We start from the raw sequence: 21,021 nt of genomic DNA, 5'->3' as shown, positions 1-21,021 counted from the left end.
TGTCGGCTTGGTCTTGGTATTCTAGGGAGAGGTTGTTGAAGTCCCATGTGACTGGGCCTAAGGTCTGAAGCCATTGGACTCCGACAGCGGCATCCAATCCAGGCAATGATAGCAAGAAGAAATCTGCAGTGCTCTCGGCCCCTTGTGTTTGGATGCAGACACCATCACAGCGGCCTTGTCCGGATACCTGATCCCCGTTTGCTACCGCCACTCGGAACCTGGTGTTGGAAGTCAGCACCACCCTTGGGTCCATGAAGTTGTGTGAAGATCCTGAGTCCACGAGAATGGTCACCGGAAGTACCCCTACCGTCTGTGGGGTTTCAGCCCCGGAGATGGCATGTAGGGAGATGTTCGGTGTAGGCTCTAGTTCTTCTTCCTCTAGGGTCGGACCAGGGTCATCACCTTCCTCCTCCTCCGCTTCTCAGTTGATCCACAACAACTTATGTACCTTGCACCGGTGGCCAGGGACATAGGGTTCCTCGCAGTTTATAGCATAATCCTTTCTCTCGCCTCTCTTTCATTTCCGTTGGTGTGAGCTAGCAAATTAATGGAAACTTCCTTGTAGATGACTTGCTCACCTTAGGGTCGCTTGCCGCTGTAGGACGTGGTCGCAAGTGCTCTAGTCTAATGATCCGTCTTTGAGCTGCCCACTCTTCTTCCTCCAACAGCGCCAGGCGGAAGGCTCTAGCTAAAGTCACCGGTTCGAACTTTTCCACCCCTACTCGTACCTCTATTTTGAGACCCGCAATGAAAAACCCGACTAGATATTCTTCATTCAGCCCTTTCACTCAACTGGAAATCCTCTGGAAGTCCTCCATATACTCATGGACGGTGGAGGTTTGAGAGAGTTTCGCCAACCGCCCCACATGGTTGCTTCCCAGGGGCCCGTTAAATTGAGCATCCAAGGCAGTTATAAATTGACGCCAAGTGGGCTCAGCTTGATGATCCTTGTACCAGCTATACCACTCCACTGCCCATCCTTCAAACCCAAGGCTTGCCACTGCAACCCAACTTTCCTTAGGTACCTCCTGTAGGCAGAAGTACTGTTGGATGAGGAGAAGCCACCCGTCCAGCTTGGTGCCTCCAAACTTTGGCAATTCCACCTTCCAGAACTTCTGCGGGGAGATGAAGTCGCTCCCTATCCGAGCTCTCTGTCCCCTTCCCGAATCCACCACCAGCGGATGACTGGTGCTGGGACTCCTCCTATTGGTCCATTCCTGAAGCGATGTAGTTTAGACGCTCTAGCATTTTAGCAAACTTCATATTCATTTCTTCACGGGATTTTTCCAAGCTTCCTACGTGATCCTCCATTGCTAGTATCTGGGCTGCCCAGGGATTCGCTTGCTCTTATACCACGATGTTAAGAACCTCTTCCCGTTGCTGGGGAGAGAGCTTAGAGTTTCCCCGAGCTATGGTGAGAATCACCGCTCGAAGGGGATGGCTAGAAGCAAGACCCAAGAGAATACTAATGATAAGGCAAGTTCTATCCTCCGCTTCCATTATTCAATCATTTATAATCATGGGCGGTCGGAGACCGTTACATTAATGATGAGACACTTAGCACAATACTATCAACCTGTACGGAGGATCAGGTGGTTGGAGCGGAATATTTAGAGTGGCTGACGTGGCTATGGTGAGGCGGTAATGCCCCGTATCACCAACCGGTCAAAGAGTCAAGGTTGATGATGAAAAGCCTGTGGTGATAATGGACCACTCCCTTAGGAGCAGAGATGGTGCCGGAGGTATAGTTCAACACTTGAGGCAGGGGTCACCTTGAACAGATGGAAAAAGAAGAAACAGGAAGACTTGAGGTTGGGCTCAATGTCAAAGACCATGGCTTCAGTAAAGGCGGAGTTAGAAGAAAATTTAAAGTTCCTCCAAAATGGTCATTTTTTGAGAGGGCTAAAGTGTTTTTTCAACAACGTCGTAGACATGTTTATAGATGGATTCCTTCAAAGCCTTCAAAACAAAATACAGACTTGAAAAGTTAGTATATTTAGGGTACTTAGACTTGAAGATTTTCATCAAATGGGTTTTATTTTGAAAATTTGACAAATAATGGTGGACAAATTAGACATTTCATTTTTTCCATTAGTGTTTAGTCGTGATAACAATTGTTAGAAAACTTAGGGGTGGTTTAAGACAATATATGAATAGTAGGGATAGAGTTTATCAATTTCCTAAACCATAGAGGTACTTTAAGAAATTTGTCCTTTTTTAAATGGATAAAGTAATACCTTAGAATTTATGAAATAATTCCCTAACTTAAATTAATAGACTTTAGGTCTTCAAAATGTATTAAAAAAATATAACTGAAATGCTATGCATTAGTATCGGGTTAAACCTTATAGGGTTAGGTCTAATTCGGAAATTATGGCCCTATTTGGCAAGTCTTTTTGGAAGATCTAGTGAGCTTTTAGAAGCCCGGTAGACCAAAATTGGTCTTTTCTTGTTTGGCTTGTGAAAGCCCAATAGGCTAGAAGACATGACATAAAAAAGACCATAAAAGCTCAAAATGATCCAAATCTAAAAAGCTACAAGTGAAGCTTATGATCTATTCGGGCTTTTAGCTTTCCAATGTCTAGAAAAATTTTAGAAAGGGATTGGTGGAAACCTCCCTCGCCTGATTGAGAAAAACTCTGCCAACTGACTTGATTGAGAAGCATAGTAGGTATTTTTTTTTAATGATAAGATCATTATATTAACGAAATGAGCAAAATACAAAGTTTTGTACAACTGATATAGATGGAGGATAATGAATTAGCAAAAAAATGATCATATGTAATATGTTTACTCCAAATATTGGAGTTTTGTACAAACGAAAAACTTAGTTATTATACCTCCTATTAATAACTAAAAACTAAATAGACTGAAAAGAAAGAAACAAGTTTTTTCGTTTGTATTAACAACCCCAAGATTGACTAGTAAAAAGAAGTTTTGTTCTAAAAAGCATGAACAACTAGTTGGGGATCTGAGCATATCAAAATATTGGATTTTCCCAGTTGACACGCTTGATAAATTCCTTGAAAGATAGCAAAAAGCTCAACTTCCTCTACTAATTTCAAATGTTTTCTACCTCCTGTAATTTGAAGACATTCTAGCTCGGTATTTAGAATGATAACACCATAACTAAAAAGAGAATGATTAATTTTCCCTACATCATTGAATATGTGGCAATTAGTAGATGATTTTAAATGTATACAAATTTGTGGGGGTAATTCCCGAGTTGATCTTGAATGAGTTTGTGAATCCAGAATACTATTAAAGATAGTATTAGTCTTTTGGATAATCCAAACATTTGAAACAGTTAAATCTTTAAAAAAAAATTTCATTGCACAAAAAACCAAATATAGTATAGCTATAGCATACCAACTAAGAACTTTCATGAACAGAGGCCTTTCAGAAATTTGATGATCTAGTTCAATAATATAGTTAACCCAAGAAGAATGAGAGATGTTATTTAAGTTTATATTCCACGAAGATGCAAATAAGATGAATATGATAAAAGGGCATTCTAGAAATAGATGAATCAAGGATTCTAGATAATTATGACAAAACACACAAGTTCGATCATGATTTCTAGAAAGAATTTTCTCCTTAACAGGGATATAACTGTGAATAAGGTGCTAGAGAAACATTTGATAATGGGGGGCATGGGAGGTGCCAAATCCATTTTATACAAAATTTGAATTGGTCAGATAATTGTGGCATGTAAGGCTGAAGTGAATCTTTGTATGCTACTGACTTACCTGAAGAATGTTTGGTCTAGATCCAAGAAACAAGAGTATTTGTTGGAAGGATAGTAGTTTAAAGGATCTAAGAAATTTGGATACTATCAATGTAAGTTTGGATTATAGACATATTCCAATTGCCATTATTGATGAGATCTGTGAAGGTAAGGTTTACCAGACTAGGTGGAATGTGATGATTTATCATTTGAAAAGTGTCACCATTTTGAATCCAAGGAATTTGGTCAATCTTACAAGCAGAGGATTCCAAAACTGAAAAAACCTACTTCCTACAGAAGACTTTGAAATTTGGGTGTAGTAGATTTCTAGAAAAAAGTGCTTGATCGGGGAATAGAGTAGGGGAAGATTGCATTAGTGAGAAGATACTTAGACTTCCATAACTGGGCCCACCATTTGTGTTGTTCATTAAGTTATCTCCAAGCTAATATTTTAAGTAAGACTAAATTCACCAATTTAATATCTCTAAACCCTAATCCACCAGAAGATCTAGGAAGGGAAAGTTTACTCCAAACACACCAATGATAATGATGAGGATTAGTTTCTGACTTAGCCCTCTAGAAATTTTTGGTAATTCGATCTATAACAGTAATAGTTTTTTGGGGAAATTGGGCTATAGTCATGGTATAAGTAGGAAAAACTTGAAGAACAGATTGAATAAGGATTCTTTTCCCAACTTGACTGATAGTAGAAGCTTTCCAACTATTAAGTTTAGTCTTAAGATTATCTAGAATGAAAGATAGGTGGGAGTGTTTATTTCTTCCCCAATTCAAAGGGAGACCTAAATATCTAGAATTTTCAGGAAGGTCTTTCATTTGAAGTTGTCTTTGTATCATTCTTTGATGTCTAGATATTTTTTAATAAAACAAATGTCTCTATATCATTTTTAATAAAGCAAATGCCTAATTTTTCTAAATTTATAAGTTTCCTGGAAGAATTTTGAAATTGATGAAGAATGATTTTAAGGGTGTCTAGTTCATTTCGGTGACTTCTCAAAAATTGGAGAATATCATCCGTAAAAAGTAAATGAGAGATAGTAGGGTCTCTATTTGCTATCTGAATGCCTTTGAGTTGAGTATTATTTTTAGCTTTAACAATCATTCGAGTTAGTCATTCCATTGCCAGAATAAATAGATAGAGTATAAAGTATCCCCTTGTCTAAGACCCTTAGTGGGTGAGGTTTTACCTTCCACAGTACCATTAAAGATGATAGAGTGGGAGATAGAAGCGATACATTCTAGTATGATGTGAAAAAAATCTTGGGAAAAACCTAAAGATTTTAAAACGACAAGGAGAAAAGACCATTCAAGTCAGTCATAGTCTTTTGCCATGTCTAATTTAATAGCCACTAGGGGTGTTAATTGGACTGGATTTGGTCCAATTCGGTCTAGTCCAATGTGAGTCCATTACAAATGGACTTGGTCCAATCCAATCCAGTAAATATTTTGGACTGGTCCAGAGACTGCCCAACTGTTCAAATTCATGTTAATCTAGATTGGTTTCAACTCAAACCTGGTCCATTGACACCTATGTTCTTATCTTCTATTAGTGGACCAAATATTGGCTCAATCCAATATAAATTCATTATGGACGAACCAGGTCCAATCCAATATTTTATATTGGTCCGTCCAGTCCATCCAAATTCAATACGTCTTATTGGTTTGTCAAATCTATCCAAATGAATTTTGATTTGAACGGAGTCCAATCCAAAACCAGTCCATTGACACCCCTAATAGCCACATAGCCAGTACATTTTTTGTGATGTTTTAAAAAATGAAACATTTCATGGGTAACTATGGTATTATCTACCATTTGTCATTCTAGAATAAAGGCTAATTGATTAGGGGAAAGACATTTATCCAAGACAGTACGAAGTCTATTGGCTATAATCTTTGAAATGATTATTGTAAAGTACATTACAAAAACTGATTGGACTATAGTCTTGAACTTTAGTACTATTTGCTTTTTTGAGTATAAGGCATATAAAGGTATGATTGAGATGTTTTAGCAACTTCTTATTTTAGAAAAATTCATTGGCAAAAGCTATGATTTTTGAACCCATCAAATCCCAATATTCTTTATAATTTGATTTCTTCATCAAAAGGGATAATAGTTAAATTCATATTATCTTCCTCAGAGATAATATTAGGGGTAAAAATATTGTCAATAAATTTCAAATCATCAGATAGTTGATGGGTAAAAAGGTCTGAGAAGTATGAGAAGAAGACTCCTACAATGTCTTTATGATCTGTCACCCAAGATCCTTGAAAGTCTTTGATGCCTTGAATTTCATTTTTCCTCTAGTGGCACAGTATTTTTATGAAAATAATTTGTATTTTTGTCTCCCAAATTCATCCAAAGTTGCCTAGATCTTTGTCTCCAAAAACTCTCAATTTGTGATTGTGTATCATCATAACTCTTATATAAAGACATAACTTTTGTTTGATCCCAAGGGGTAGATTGTTTCACTTGAATAATTTGGATTCCTAATTCACTTAATTTGTGTTGAGGATCAATAAACTTTGATTTTTGCCAACTGTTTAGGTTAGCTTTAATATGATCCATCCTCAAGTAGAGTCTATATGCAGCATAACTAGATATTTGAAGATTCCTTCCATTTAGAATTACATATCTACAAGAATCATCCAATAACCACATTTCATAAAACCTAAAGGATTTTGGATATTGGTTATTTTAGGAGTAATATCTAGAATAAGAGTATGATGATTAGAACCCCAACGAGTAGATAAATTAAGAGTAGCATATGGAAATGGTGAAATCCAATCAGGAGTAGCTAAAGCACTATCAAGAGTTCTACTAATAAGTCCAATAGATAATTTATTAGACCAATTAAGTTTACCACCTTGAATATTGAATTCAATAAGATTTGGGTATAATATTAAGTTATGGTACTGCGAAGAAGTAAGTCTAGAAGATATGTAGAGGAAGATGGGTCTTGAAGTATGTCTGTATCTGCCTCATTAAAGTCTCCAATTATGACCCAAACTTCAATTTGATTAAATTGCCATTCATATTGGGGTGTACTAGGCACCCAAGGTTTGATAACCATCCATTGACCACTAAGAATCCAAGGTCCATTGTCTCTAACTTGAATTAAATCTTCCTTATACTTGAATCATAACCAGAAATGGTTCGTTGAAAGGATGCTATAAGGAGATGACTCAGGTCTAAGTTCCAAAGAGTGTAAAGGCCATGTTCAAGTTCAGAGAATTGATCAGTAAGGTGAGCAAATAAGTGGCAAGTGAAGGAGAAATTCTAGTCATCTTGGAGATTTTCAAAAAGTTGTGGACGAATATCAACAAGATCAATACCTAGAATATTATTAGCATAAAGCATATTTTGAAAAGCTTCATTTAGGGCATCTAAATCGTCCATGGTTGAGTGCAGGAAGAAGAAGATCAGGAGAAAGGAAGGAGAAGCGGGAAAGCTGGTGAATCTAGAAAGTAAAAGAAAGAGTGGAATAAAGATAAAAAAAAATCGAAGATTGATTTACTAAATCTTGGAATAATGACACCTACCTAAGAGAGATATCTTTTGCCACCAAGTGGCTGCAAGTAACAAGGAGAAATTAGATGGAAATAACATCAATAGAATGCACAAAAGTTCGAAAAGACTTTAAAAAAAAAACTAGAACTGATAGAAATTAAAACTAGATAGCATTCTAGTTCAATATTAAAATCAAAGAGAAAGAAACCCAACAAGCAAGTTAGGGTGTAACTAGACTAACAAGGCTCTTTTATATATAAAAAAAAAAAAAACTAGACTAAAAAGGCAAATATAGTAGGAATCATATTAAAGTAATTATATCAACACTACATATGTAACTCGATTCAGTACATTTACAATCATCTAAAGATGAACAAAACTATTGAACTAAGTAACAAATTCGGTAAAATATAGTAAAATATAACAGTGATAGATACTCCTTGGTATGCCACTAATTCTTAGTGATGCAATAGATGACTGATTTCATGGAATCAAATTTCTTACAGAGCTCCGCTCCTTGTCTTCACTTTTGCCTTCTTCGTTGATGACTTCAATTCAAAATCACTGGGATCATTGAGTTGTTAGGATAGCAGATAATGTTTTGCGAAGTTAAATGACAATAGCAGATAATATTTGCATGTTTGAATGTGTTACATGTCCTAAATAAAACATTTAGCATATATATAAGAGGGATTGGCATGTATATTTGCCAAATAAATCTTTGTCTTTCTGGCTTTTGAAAAGATCTTTAAAAAATTGCTAACGAAGAGTATTTGGTCTTTGAAGATTTACTTATGAAAGTTCATTAGTCTTTTAAGGTCTTAAGCTTTTGGAAAATCTTCTTAAAAGGATTTGTCAAATGCTTTCTATCTATCTATTTACTTAAAGCATTGGGAGGGTGTAGGGAGCATTGTAAAGTTGACATTTATATGTTTTTTGTTATCAAAATTATTGACATGTGTCTCTCTTTCCCTTCTTTTCTTTGTTCTTTCCTTTCTCCCACCTCTTTTGTCTGGAAAATTACAAGAATGCCACATTCAAGACAAACATTTCTATATAATTGCGTCTACAATATTCAAAAATTACAGCAAGGCCACATATAAGACAAATCTCCTTATATAATTAACTCAATGACATTCGAAAATTACAGTAGTGCCACATACAATTATTTTCGATTATAACATCCTATAAATAAAATGCCATTCATCTTCTTTCTCAACTCTCTCTCTCTTATTCTCTATCTCAACTTTTATTTATTCATGTATTTTATTATTATTATCTAAATATTTATTTATTTAATAAGATTAAATAAAATATTTATTTTAATAAAATAAAATAAATCGATAAAATAAAAGAGATGTGACATTGAGAGATATATTTCAATAAACATTTATTTATTTATTTTACTAAATTATTTATCTATTCCAAAATAATTTACTAACAAATTATTCTCTCCCCTTGAGCTTAATATTTAGTGTTGTCAACGGGTCGAGTCTAATTCAAGATTGCGTATACCAGTCCCATCCCAATAGACTTTTATTTATTTATTTAATTTATTTAAGAAAACCTTGGATTGAACCAATGCATTGGGTCTATCTTGATGGAGCTAAATTGACTAAACATAATTATAACGGTTTTGGTTCCATGATTTTGTCTTTATTAATTATTTGATTGATTCTCATTCTTACTTGTCCAAAATTGATTCAGGTTCAAAACAAAAATTTTATGAAATATATACTTTTTTTTTATCTTTCTTGTATTTTTTATCATGTTTCATGTTTGAAATAGTAAACTTGATGAATAATAAATAAGATAATATTAGTTAAAACTGTTTAACTAATTAACATAAAAATAAATTAGTATTATTTTGACTATTGTTTTCAATATAATGAGGTCTATGATTTGATCCCAATTAAAAATCGGTTCAAGACTGTTGTTCTTTATTATTCATAATAATATAGTTATAGTAATTTTATTTTAAAAAATATAATCTAATTTATTATTGTATGTCCCATGATTTTCAAACTGTCGTTGACTTAGACGATTGGACCGTTTGGCCTAAGAACCGTTCAGGCAACCGATTCCATTTCACCCCAAACCCAGCCCTTGGCAAAAAACCATTGAATTAGTCAACAACCCGTTGGCCCCAATGATCAAACCATCGACCTGTTCAATGGTTTTTTGTCCTTTTTTATTTTTTTGTCAGAATAAGCCATCCTTTCAAATCGGTGGTCAAACCGTTTAATGGTTTTTGATCATTTTTTAAAACCATGGTATCTTTTTAAATAGGCGTAAAAAATTATATCTCTAAACGACATTCAGATGGTTCCCCATTAGTATATTGTTAAGCTAGGTCGGTTCGGGTCGGGTTAGGGTTGAACAAACCCGTACCGACCCGTTTTTTAAGGCAGGTGCCGACCCGTTGACATCTCTAAAGATGAGGCCTGACTATTTTGCTTATTAATTGCCTTATAGAAAAAAGTTTGCTTATGAATAAAGACCGTACATCTCACGGGTCCAGACTACAAACGATACAAAGCCGATTACGCCATTACGGATTGGCTTGACTATTACGACCCTTTGTTTTCACAGGGCAGCAGGCTTCCCGCTCCCGGTTACCGTGAACGAGAGAGCGATCGAGCGACAGAGAGCTTAAACAAGGTCTCAATCTTCGATGCCTTGAATGCATGTTCTCTTTCTCTCTTCGTAGGGTTTCAATTAAAGGTTTTTTCTTTTAATTTTTATTTTTCAATAGAGTTTGAGTTTAAACAGGAAGAGGAATTTTCTGCAATATCGCCTCAGATCTTTCCGACTGATTTTTAGAGGTAATCCTTTTATGGTTTCCTCTATGTTTATCTTCTTCTTCTTATTTTTTTATGTTTCTTTTAGATGATTTTGTTTTTGTTGATTGCTTATTTCTAGGTCTTTCAGGGGAATCGCTTTAGGAAAATCTTGGTTGCCGGCCTTTATTTTGCAGAAAATTTGCACTGAAGATTGGAAATTTTTGTATGTAACTGGAGAAACGAGATGGCACGGACGTTGTCACGTTCGCCGGTGTACAGGAGGAGACGTTCTCCATCTCCTGTTGTACACAGACATAACCGGAGAAGCAGAAGGGACCGAGGCCGTTCTCCATATTCGCATTCTCATAGCAGGTGATACTACTATCTCACAGAACCGACCTTATAATCACCCGTTGTTGTAATTTTTATTCTTTAATACATGTCTTTCGTTCTGAAGTCGATTAGAAACTGATTAACTACAGAATACGAATCCGATCTCTTTCCCTTTGCTTTTATACACTTCAGTCTGATCCTCTAAAACTATTTAACTTTGTTCAGAAGTCACTTCATGCTTAGATTGGTTTATTCATGCTATAAAGGTGAAACTTTCAACGACGCTTCGATGTTTTGATTTCCATGATGAATTGATGTTTTCGAGCTTCTTTTGATATCTTCAGTAATTTTCATGGTTTTGAAGGGGAATGAACGGTTTGGTAATTTATAGGTATAATAAGTTCCAGTAGGTGCAGATATGTTTGAAACCGATAAAGACTATGGGAAGAAACCGTTTGGGCTTGCTACTTGGGTTTTGGGACCCATCAATATCGGTGCGACCAAACTAGTATTTATGTTGCGATTGATGTAAAAAAGAAGAAAAAAGCTCTGTAGTGGTCTTTTTGTGCAAAGCACCTTCACATGTAATTGAATTTGAAACTCTTAAAAAGCATGTTTGTGCCCACCTTAAGATGGAGTGTTTAAGTATTGCAGCCTGCAGGTTGTGATATATTGATTCTATATTTTTGTCCAATAATGTTATCACAGTCTGACATTTTGACTTCCAGCTATCACTTCATCTTCTCACATGATCAAGCTTCATAGCTTGTGCCTCTGCTGGAGTCCTGTTAATCTCTCTCTCTCTCCCCCTTCCCCCCTCTTTCAGCCCAAGTCTGGAAAAGGTTAAAAAAAAATAGTAGCATAACAGCTACACTTTTGAGAGTGATGAAATAAAGAACACATATTCATTTTAAAATAGTCAAAGAAGAGTAGTTTCTTCCAAGCATATAGGAAGTAAGCAGGTGATACGTGAAGAAGGGTGTTCTACTCATAGTTTTCAAGGTGCCAAGGTGAGGCTAGGCGACCATGGGGTGCCCAGGCACCTAGCCCTTGCCAAGGTGATGGGATTTAAAAATAAGGCTTGCCGATGAATTTCTACCCCTTTTGAACTATTTTCTTTTTGAAGTGTTGCATTTCTTGAAGTGTTTAGGCAAAACAATATATTAGAGTTGCAACTTGCAAGTTAGAAGTTAGAACTTGAAAGAGCTGAAGGGGGTGGAGCCCCTATTTTAGATCAACAATACATAGGGAACAAATACTAAAATAAAAGAAGAAAATGAAGAAGAAAGTAGGGGGCTGGTGAAAGATGCAAGAAATTAAGAATAAAAGAATGGGGTGGGGCCCCTGTTCTGCCCCTGTTTCAGACACCAATAATGTGAAAAAAAACTGAAAGCATGCAGGAAATTTAAGAACAAAAGAAGGGGGGCAGAGCCCCTGTTTTAGTCCAATAAAATGATTCAAAAAACTTGGAGAAAAGATACAAAAAGGAAGACAAGAAAAATGGGGCATAACCACTGTTTTAAACTAGGAAACAGAGAACAAAACTAAGAAGAAGAAGAAGATCACCTTGACTTTGGAGGACTGTGTCGGAACAATGGGGGGCTGTTGTTCTCTCCTCTTCCTCAGTTCGATTCATTTGTCAAAGTGAAACCCTTGAAGATTAATTTTGTTTTTACTTTCCTCACAACATGATAACATGCAACAAGTTCTATTATAAAAACTAAAACAACCAATAAAATATTGTCACCTTGACAACTATGGTTCTACTATTCTACGGTTGCTTGATTTGGTGGATTTCACATGATAAAAGGTGGAGCACACAAAGGTTATTCATAACAGTATGAGGTAACTATAGATGTTATGTTGTAAAACTTAATTTGGTAGGTGGTGGAGTAGTTTATTATTTAGTTCCCATTTTATTGCTTCTTTGGGTGTTGTTCTTCTAACTTGTACTTTATTCACCAGGAGAAAAAGCCGTTCTATTTCTCCACGACGACGCAGAACTCGTTCACCAACTCCGAGGCGCCGAAAAAGTCGTTCACCAACACCAAGGCGGTACAAGAGACAAAGAAGTAGGAGTAGTACACTCTCTCCACTAGACAGGTCTTGTAGTCCAAGTCTTGGGTCAACAGAACGCAAAAATACCATTGAAAATTTGAAAAAAGATGAAGAAGAAAAGAAGAGGTATATCAACTACTTCCATGTTTGTTTTGATTCATTTTGTATATCTGGTGGTTCTTCGAAGTTTGTTTCATTATTGAAGTGTTCCATATATTAATCAATTTTCTATACAAGAGAGCTGGAAGATAGGCTGCATAGCTTGCTTTATAGAGGTTGAGTTAAAAAAATTTGTAATACGTTCTGATACTATTGTACCTGTTATGATTGGATTCCAGTGCATTACTGTGCCAACATGGTTTTCCTGATTTTCCTATAAGGGCCTGTTTGGTTCACGGGAATACAGGTCTGGAATCGGAATAGGAATGGGTCATTCTGATTCCAACTGTTTGGTTGGGTGGAATTGGAATCCCATTCCCATTCCTTCCGGAACGTCATTCCCCCATTTGAGGGAATGGCCATTCCCTCCCCCTCCCTTGGGAATAGGGGTGAGCAAAAAAAACCGAAAAACCCAACCGACCGAAACTGAACCGAAAAATCAGTTAACCAAACCGACTGGTTCGGTTTCGGTTAACCAATACAAAAAACTGGCGGTTAGCCGAACCAACCAGTATACATATATTTCTATATATTTTGTATATAGTTATGTATATTATATATATTTTTATATTTTATAAATTAATAAATATGTATTATTTATATATATATATATATATATTTATAACTAGTAATTAAGCATGTGCATTGCACATATGAATTTTTTTCATATTAATTACTTTAATTTTAGATATATCATAGTTAGGATAGAAATTGAAAATTAATAAAAGTAACAATATGGTTAAAAATAAACTTGAATAGTTGTACTAAATGTGCACCTACAGAAATTTTAAATTATAATAACAATTATTATTATTATTCTTATTCTTATTATTATTATTATTATTATTATTATTAGTACTACTACTACTACTACTACTAAATTTTGTATTCCATTTCTGTCTTTAATAAAAATATTTTTTATTTTAACAATTATTTTTATTTAATATGATGACTATATAACATTAGAAATGTTCCGAAATGTCTTTGACAAAACTTTGTACTTTTTTATCTTTTTGTGTTCTATCTTTTTTTTTTTAAATATTTATTATTCAATTATGACATTATGAATTTCTTTGAAAAGTTTGGATCATTGACCCGCCATTTAAATAAGAAAATAGCTTTACTTTTAGATCAATTTTAAATTATATATTTCATCTACATAATATACATAATTTTTACTTATCACACTTATTTTTTGTTTGACATAATTAGCATATAATTTTTTATATATTTTTTTGATTACTTGTACTTTTTTATATATTTTTAAATATTAATTATTTAACTATTATATCATCGATTAATCCATTTGACCCAAACCACTAACCCATGACCTAAAAAGAAAAATAGTTCAATTTCTAGGCTGACATTAAATTTTGTATTGCATTTTCATTATTGATAAAATTATATCTTATGTATAATGTTTACTTTTTGTGATTCTTTGTATTTTCTATTTTTAAAAATATTATTATTTGACTATGACATCTTTTCATTTATAGGTTGATTTTAATTTTGGCATTTCATCATTTAGAAAAATACTTCTTACATTTCATACTTATTTTTGTTCAGTATAATGAATATACAATACTAATGACATGCCCAATTCTTTTTTTGTATTATATATTTTAATTATTTTAATTTTTTATTATTTAATTATGGCATTATTTATTGACAGATTTGACCTCAAATGGTTGAATTGCTTACCCACCACCGAGAGGGAAGAAAATGGTTTTTTTTCAAATTATTTTTTAAAATATTTATTTTTATATTATCAAAATTAATGTTGTGGATTTAATTAGTAGAATTTAATGATGAGAAAAATATATCTTAATTATAGGATTTAACAAGAGAACATACCTTAGATATGATTTAATGAGAGATAATAGGAAAATAATTTTACTTCCAATTGGTTTTAAATTTTACATTTCATTTCCATCATTCATAAAAACATTTCTTATTTATAATCAATGTTTTCAACTTGTTGACTGGCTCGATTGAACCGTTCGAACTGTCACTCAGCCTTAATACTAGGTTTGGTTTTGTTGAACACCCCCCCTTTAGGTTAAAAATCGTCTAACTTGGGCGGTTCAACCATTGACTTGTTCAACCCAGTAACCAAGTCGCAGGTTGCGCACTTAATTATGTGCCAACTTTTGGAAGCCATAACTTTGCATTTCGATGTCCGATTGGGATTATCTTTTTATTTTATTTTATTTTATTTTGAGTAACTTTTCAAAATCTTTATGTCCCAAGAGCATTATGCGCCTTGCCTTGCTATTTTTTGGAAAAATACCCTTTTTGGCCCAAATTGCAATTTTTAATATTTTTTATAAATAAAAATTTAAAACGAATTAAAAAAACATAAATAAATGTTACATAATACTTATATTATATGTAATATATATGTAAAACATAATGATACTATTTATTGATAAAATATGTATTTTTACCACACACAGTGTTGACGCGGAGCAATTTGACTCGTTTGACCTTGACAGTCAAACTGGTGACCTGTGACTCGAAGGCAAAAGTGGGTTCACCTCCGGGTCGGTTTTCAAAGCATTGTTTATCATACTTATTATTGTTTAATATGTCAAATATATGATGTTAAAAAAGTTCTCGCTTTTTTAATTTCTATGTTTTTTTTTCATTTTATTATTTAATTGTGGCAACATGGATTGGCCCATTTGACCTAAATGGTTTAATTTCTTACCACCACCTAGATGAAAACATTTTTTCTACTAGGTAGATTTTAAATGTATAAGTTTTTATGGTATTGAAATCGTTAATTTATTATGTATGTATTAAATTATAGAATTTAATGATGAGAAGAAACAAAGAAGCCTTAATTATATGATTCAATGAAGGTGAATGCAAATTAATTCCTTAAATGTTGAATTTAATGAAATAATTGAATGCATTGAATATCTTAAAATTAACTCTTTTCAACTCATTTAATATCAATAACTAATTACCTTATTTGCCCTCATTTTTTGTCAATAAATTTAAATATAAAGGGGTAAGTTTTGTCATTACAAAATTCCAGAAATATTATTGAGGCTATTTGTACTTTTTAAAGTAGTATAGATATATGATATATTATTTATTATTTAAAATATAATATTTTATATATATTTATATATATTTTTATAATAAATATTGTACAAATTAAAAAACCGAAAAACTGATGAACCGAACCGATGGTTAACCGAACCAGTCAACCAGTTAACCGATAGGTTCCGGTTACCGGTTTTCCAAAAATCGGTACTACCGGTTCGGTTACAAAATGAGCCCCACGGTTTGGTTAACCGAACCGTGAGCACCCCTACTTGGGAATGAAATCTCATTCCAGCTTATTCCAATTCTGATTTTGATTCCTGTCTGAACCAAACAGACTATGGGAATTGACCATTTTGATTTTGATTCCAAGGGATTTTGATTGTGATTCCATTTATAACTGCAAACCAAATGGACCCTAAGTTTTGGTCTTTGGAGGCTATTAGGAAATGACCAGTCTTTTATAAGAGTCTGACTTTATTTCCTACCCATTAGAAGAGAAGTGCAGTCTTTATGGATTTCAAATGTAAATCCCCTAGAGAGCACTTCTGTTCTGTTTTGGAAATAATGCATTTTTCAGAGGCATATAAATATATTACATACTGTTCATATGCATATCATCTTCAGTTATTTATCCAAAAAATATGAATTATATATATCATGAGTTGTTCATAATGATAAGAAATATCTTCAGAACTAGGGACCAGGGAGCCTCTTTTGGGAAATCATGTCATAATTTTTTAGTAGTAACAATTGTTATCTATTTTATATCAATTTGCTTTCTTCATCTACACCAATTCGAAGTCTTAAAACTTTGACATCTTGTTAACAGATGGAGATATGGAAAATGGTGATTATTTAGATAGTTTGAGGTTGAGTAACAAGTAAGGAGGTTTTTTATCTTTGAGCATTTTCTCTCCTGGATCCTGAGTAAATGAACGAAAAGTGGTGTATTTTGGAAAATTTTTATTGTCAATGACTTAATTTGGATCAATGTTCTCAGAGCTGTTTGGAGGTGTAAGCCTTGAGGTTTGTCTTTGGGTTGAGCATAGATAGTGCACCAAGGGACAAATATGAATGTTTAAATTTGGTACTTGTCATCTTCATGCATCAATTGAAAGCACACACCTTATGGAATATGAAAATTTGAAAAGAAAAAATATCTTGGCTCTAAGAGAAACAGGAAAATAAAGAACTTTCTTTATGGCTAAATGTCATGTCCAATTGAGATTAGTACAGATTAGCTCTAGTTCACCAAATAGAATGTGAAACTGCCTATTAAAGTTTACATGAAGCAATGCAGTTATTGATAAAAAAATGTAGCCATTGATCAGCAATGCATGTTATGTGGCTTAATCATTACTCCAAGGTGAATGACTCACCTTTGTGTTCTCACTTTCTGGATATCTTTGAAACTTGGCTTTGCTTGGGATCATGGACAGGATTTTTTTGTCCGAATTGGTTTATCTTAACCTTCTTTGAAGTTGAAGAGATTTGAACTGGTAGTGGCTGTTAGATTGCTGTTGAACTGGTTACCTATTTCAGGGTTTTTGTACTAAAGAGTTGGGTGTTGACCTGAAAAGTGGCAATGTACATGTCTGTTGGGAGAGTGAACTGTAATTGAATTTGGCCTGTCACAAGAACAGTGATATTATGAAGCATTAGATTGTAAAACCAGGAATGCAGATAGATCTGTACATTATAATGAGATACCTTATAAAATTATTAAGGATTAAACATGAGATGATACTATTCTCTGGAGTTTTCTGTAGGTGAGGGTGCTTGTTAAGTGTTCTTGGATTGTTCCTGAAATTCAATGGTGCAATGTGGAAACTTTGGTGATATAACTTGTTGATGTTATTGTTTTAGGATTTTTACTAATTGGGAACTCCTTTTGCTTGTGTTATGTGTGACGTTATCACACTTCTCTTAGGCCCTTGTTCATCTTAGGCTGATTTATAAGAAAAAATTCCTTACTATGTCTATTTTGGTTTTAGAAGTTGAATTTTGACAGGTTTTACCTTCAGTAACAGTACAGCTTATGATAGATATATACTTTTTGTGTCTTATATGATTGCCTTTGCCTAAACCAGCTTTCAACTTGTGTTTGGATAACCTTACCCTGTCCCTATGTTTGCCATATCAGGAACATCTAGTATTCCTTGTGATGCATGCTCTTCTTTTACATGGTTTATGCATGACCTAGTAATAGGGTGCAACTCAGGCTGGTTTGGCTTGGTTTGGTTGGGTTAGGATTAGATCCTTACCTATCAAATATACAGATATGCATAGATACATGCTACTGTACTCATTCAAGCACACAGTTATGTTTAAATGAAACATAGATATCATAGTGTTGCACTTTTACAAAATAAACAACATTCATCATCAATCATCATCACCCTTTATCCTCTCCTCTTCTTTGACTAAAACATATTCATATTCATATACCATACATAATACACGTGAATATCTCAGTTACAAATGTAAATATATTGGGCTTGGGTTGGTACAAAAGTCTCAACCCCCTTCCTTCCTTTTTTTATCTCTTCCTTTTCTTTTGTTCTTTGCTTTATTTATTTATTTTACTTTTTTTTTGTGCGGCCTGGAGGGGAGATGTGAAGATTTTTTTTTTCTTTGAAACATTTTCATGATGATGAAATGAATCTTGGGTGGTTTTTAGTAGAAACCCGCTTAGTGGCTGGGCTCCTTTGTTGCCAGAGAAAATTCAGTAAACATTGTCATCCCATTTATAGGGGCCACAACTTGTGTTTGACACACTTGAAAGATTCTTATGGAATCAGTAATGATGCAAATAAATCTGGCTCCCTTGCATTTCTGGTGCTGTATTGGGATTGTTTTACCTTGAGACTGATGCTTTTAAGTTTCTTTGATGGCAAGATGCATTTAAGCACTCTTTTTTGAGTGGTAATTTATGTTTCTTGTCCGTTGTTTGGTAACCGTTGGCTTTTGTCATTGTGTGCTTGTGTCACCAATAATCAGTACATAGAGAATATTTGAATGTATAAAAATTTGCTTGTGTCAAAACTATACTTACATGAGAGGTTTGAAAAATTTTTTCGTGATTAGTTTCAAACCTTCAACAGGTTACTTGACATTCTTCTCCACAGGCTTTTCTGAAGGAAGCTACTGCTATAGTTCAACTTGTTGTATTTGATGATCCAATTGCTGCCTCGTTTATCTACTGTTCACCAGTTTGAAAACTCATATATATGGATCAGGAATCTGTTAGAGAGGTATGCCTTAAAAGCATAAGCCTGTATGTAGTGTCACGGTGGATGTGGAGGTTAGTTGGTCATTCATTATACTGAGGAAAAAAACATGAAAATTGCCATGCCACTTGCTAATTCAATTCTGTTATTTTTTGTATAAAAAATGTACTTTGGAATAAAAAGTGTGAGCTTTTTCTGCATTGGGGGTTATTATTCTTCTTTAATATTTCCCTTGTTCTATCAGGCGTCAACGTGAGGCAGAGTTGAAACTGTTAGAAGAAGAAACAGCAAGGAGAGTTGAAGATGCAATTCGGAAAAAGGTTGAAGAGAGATTGAACTCTGAGGAGGTCAAACTGGAAATACAGAAGCGAATAGAGGAAGGTCAGAAAAAACTTCTTGATGTGGTCGCTGCTCAACTTGAGAAGGAAAAGGAAGCCGCTCTTATTGAAGCTAGACAGAAAGCGGTAATTATCTTTGATCGAGGACAATTTATTTTTCCTTTTGTTTTTTTCTGTTTTTTTGGGGGTGGGGGGTGGGGTTAAGTCTTAAAAAAATACAATTTGTAGTTTCAATTTTTACTCAAACGTTGATAAATTCTTTATATTTCATACAAAACGCTTCAGTTTTGTTTAAGGTGTTGGTTGCATTTTAGTCAGATTCAGTCAAATGATCTTCCATATCTTGCAAAAAAAAGGTTGGGGGGGGGGCATTGTTGGTCCCAGCTATGTGGGGTAATGGGAGGAGTGGACTGGACTGGAAACATACCTTCATTTCTTTTTATTCCCCCCCACAAAGTGGCTGTCCTCAGACTGAAACCTGCAATCTTGTCGGCTCAAGATTGTACCACTAAACTAGGCAATGGCCATTTGATTCTTGCAATAAAATAAAAAATAACTAGTTAAAAGAAAATAATAATTATCTTGAGAATTTTATAACGTCTTAATTTGCTTCCTTGAAAATCTCTACCTAACCTTGGTACATGGTCCAAATGTTTTATTTCGGGCTATGATATCTCATAGGAACAAGCTCGAAAAGAGAGAGAAGAGCTGGATAGGATGCTTGAAGAGAACCGAAGAAGGGTGGAAGAGTCTCAGAGAAGAGAAGCTTTAGAGCAGCAGCGGAAAGAGGAGGAACGGTACAGAGAGCTGGAACAGCTCCAAAGGCAAAAAGAAGAGGCTATGCGAAGGAAGAAAATGGAAGAGGAGGAGCAGCGGGCAAATCAGATGAAGTTGGGTAAGAACAAATCTCGGCCAAAGCTGTCATTCCAATTGGCTTGAAGTGATTATTTGCATAGTTTGAAGGCTTTTCCTCCGCCACTTGGGGCAGCATTGTAATTGAACACAAATCATGACAGACATTTCTGTTCGTTGTTAATTTTATGTAGTTTTTTCTTTCTTCCGCATGGCTCAATTATCTGCTGGCTGCTGGCTACTGGCTGGTTGGCTTTTAATTGTTTATGATTCATATATTCTCGTTTTTGAGCCTAAACATTTTTTATTCTTCTGCTTGGTTATAATTTCTCACCTTTCTTAGAGCCAGTTTTCTTAACCCAACTTTATACACGGGGGGGGTTGGTTTGGTTGCAATTTGTTTCGCAAACCAAACCAACCCATCATTAGTGAAAACTGATGCAAACATGAAGAATTGTTTTGGGTCGGTTCCAAACAGCCCCCAAGTATTTGTTTCAACACAAACTTGATCACTGATTTTATGGCTTTGAGGAAGTAGAAACGTCCGTTTGGGAACTCAGTTTTTATATGTGGGAAAGACGAGATATCCAAAGAGTTTTGATCAATCAAAACCCATTCATTAATTTTGATAAATAACATCTGATTGGCTCACGTTTATGTTATCACTTAACTGATAAAATATTTTTCTGATATTATAGTCGAACTTTTTTATAATATAATATAAAATAGGAAATTTTTTGATACTAGAAAGATATGGTACTGACCAATCAAATAGCCCCTGTGAATTGAATATATATGTATTTGGGTTGAGTTTATAAACAGTTGAAGGGGTGATTACTTAGAATTTTATTTAGGTAATTTACAACGACTCCTTTATGCTATGGGGGTCAGCAACAAATACTCTTGAATTTTCATTTATGACAAAGACATCCTGCGATAAATACTCCCTGCCGTAAAG

General features: G+C 34.4%; 1 protein-coding gene across 4 annotated transcripts; it reads left to right on the top strand.

The window, feature by feature from the left end:
- Positions 1–9,566: 9,566 nt before the first annotated feature.
- Positions 9,567–20,361, top strand: LOC148852072 (uncharacterized). Of its 4 annotated transcripts, none has more exons than XM_088946013.1 (6): positions 9,567–9,914; positions 10,009–10,078; positions 10,185–10,408; positions 12,335–12,553; positions 19,118–19,337; positions 19,893–20,361. In XM_088946013.1, exons 3-6 carry the CDS (start codon positions 10,281–10,283, stop codon positions 20,148–20,150), a joined length of 825 nt encoding a protein of 274 aa, XP_088802139.1. In that variant the 5' UTR covers positions 9,567–9,914; positions 10,009–10,078; positions 10,185–10,280; the 3' UTR covers positions 20,151–20,361. The 4 variants fall into 4 exon arrangements, with proteins under 4 accessions (XP_088802139.1, XP_088802138.1, XP_088802137.1 ...); XM_088946012.1 differs by having other exon boundaries at positions 9,743–9,914; positions 10,026–10,078; positions 10,176–10,408; XM_088946011.1 differs by having other exon boundaries at positions 9,777–9,914; positions 10,176–10,408.
- The last annotated feature ends 660 nt before the right edge of the window (positions 20,362–21,021 follow it).

This window comes from Nelumbo lutea, chromosome 5, assembly GCF_056320005.1.
Source record: "Nelumbo lutea isolate HS-2025 chromosome 5, American lotus-T2T, whole genome shotgun sequence".
Classification (NCBI taxonomy): domain Eukaryota; kingdom Viridiplantae; phylum Streptophyta; class Magnoliopsida; order Proteales; family Nelumbonaceae; genus Nelumbo; species Nelumbo lutea.
Note: the sequence above shows the minus strand (reverse complement) of the source record. Positions and strands in the feature narration are given on the sequence as shown.

Coding starts and splice junctions, on each gene's coding strand:
- LOC148852072 (XM_088946013.1), top strand. CDS start 10,281: ATGGCACGGACGTTGTCACGTTCGCCGGTGTACAGGAGGAGACGTTCT. Junction 12,554..19,117: donor GATGAAGAAGAAAAGAAGAG/GTATATCAACTA, acceptor TTGTTCTATCAG/GCGTCAACGTGAGGCAGAGT. Junction 19,338..19,892: donor TTGAAGCTAGACAGAAAGCG/GTAATTATCTTT, acceptor GATATCTCATAG/GAACAAGCTCGAAAAGAGAG.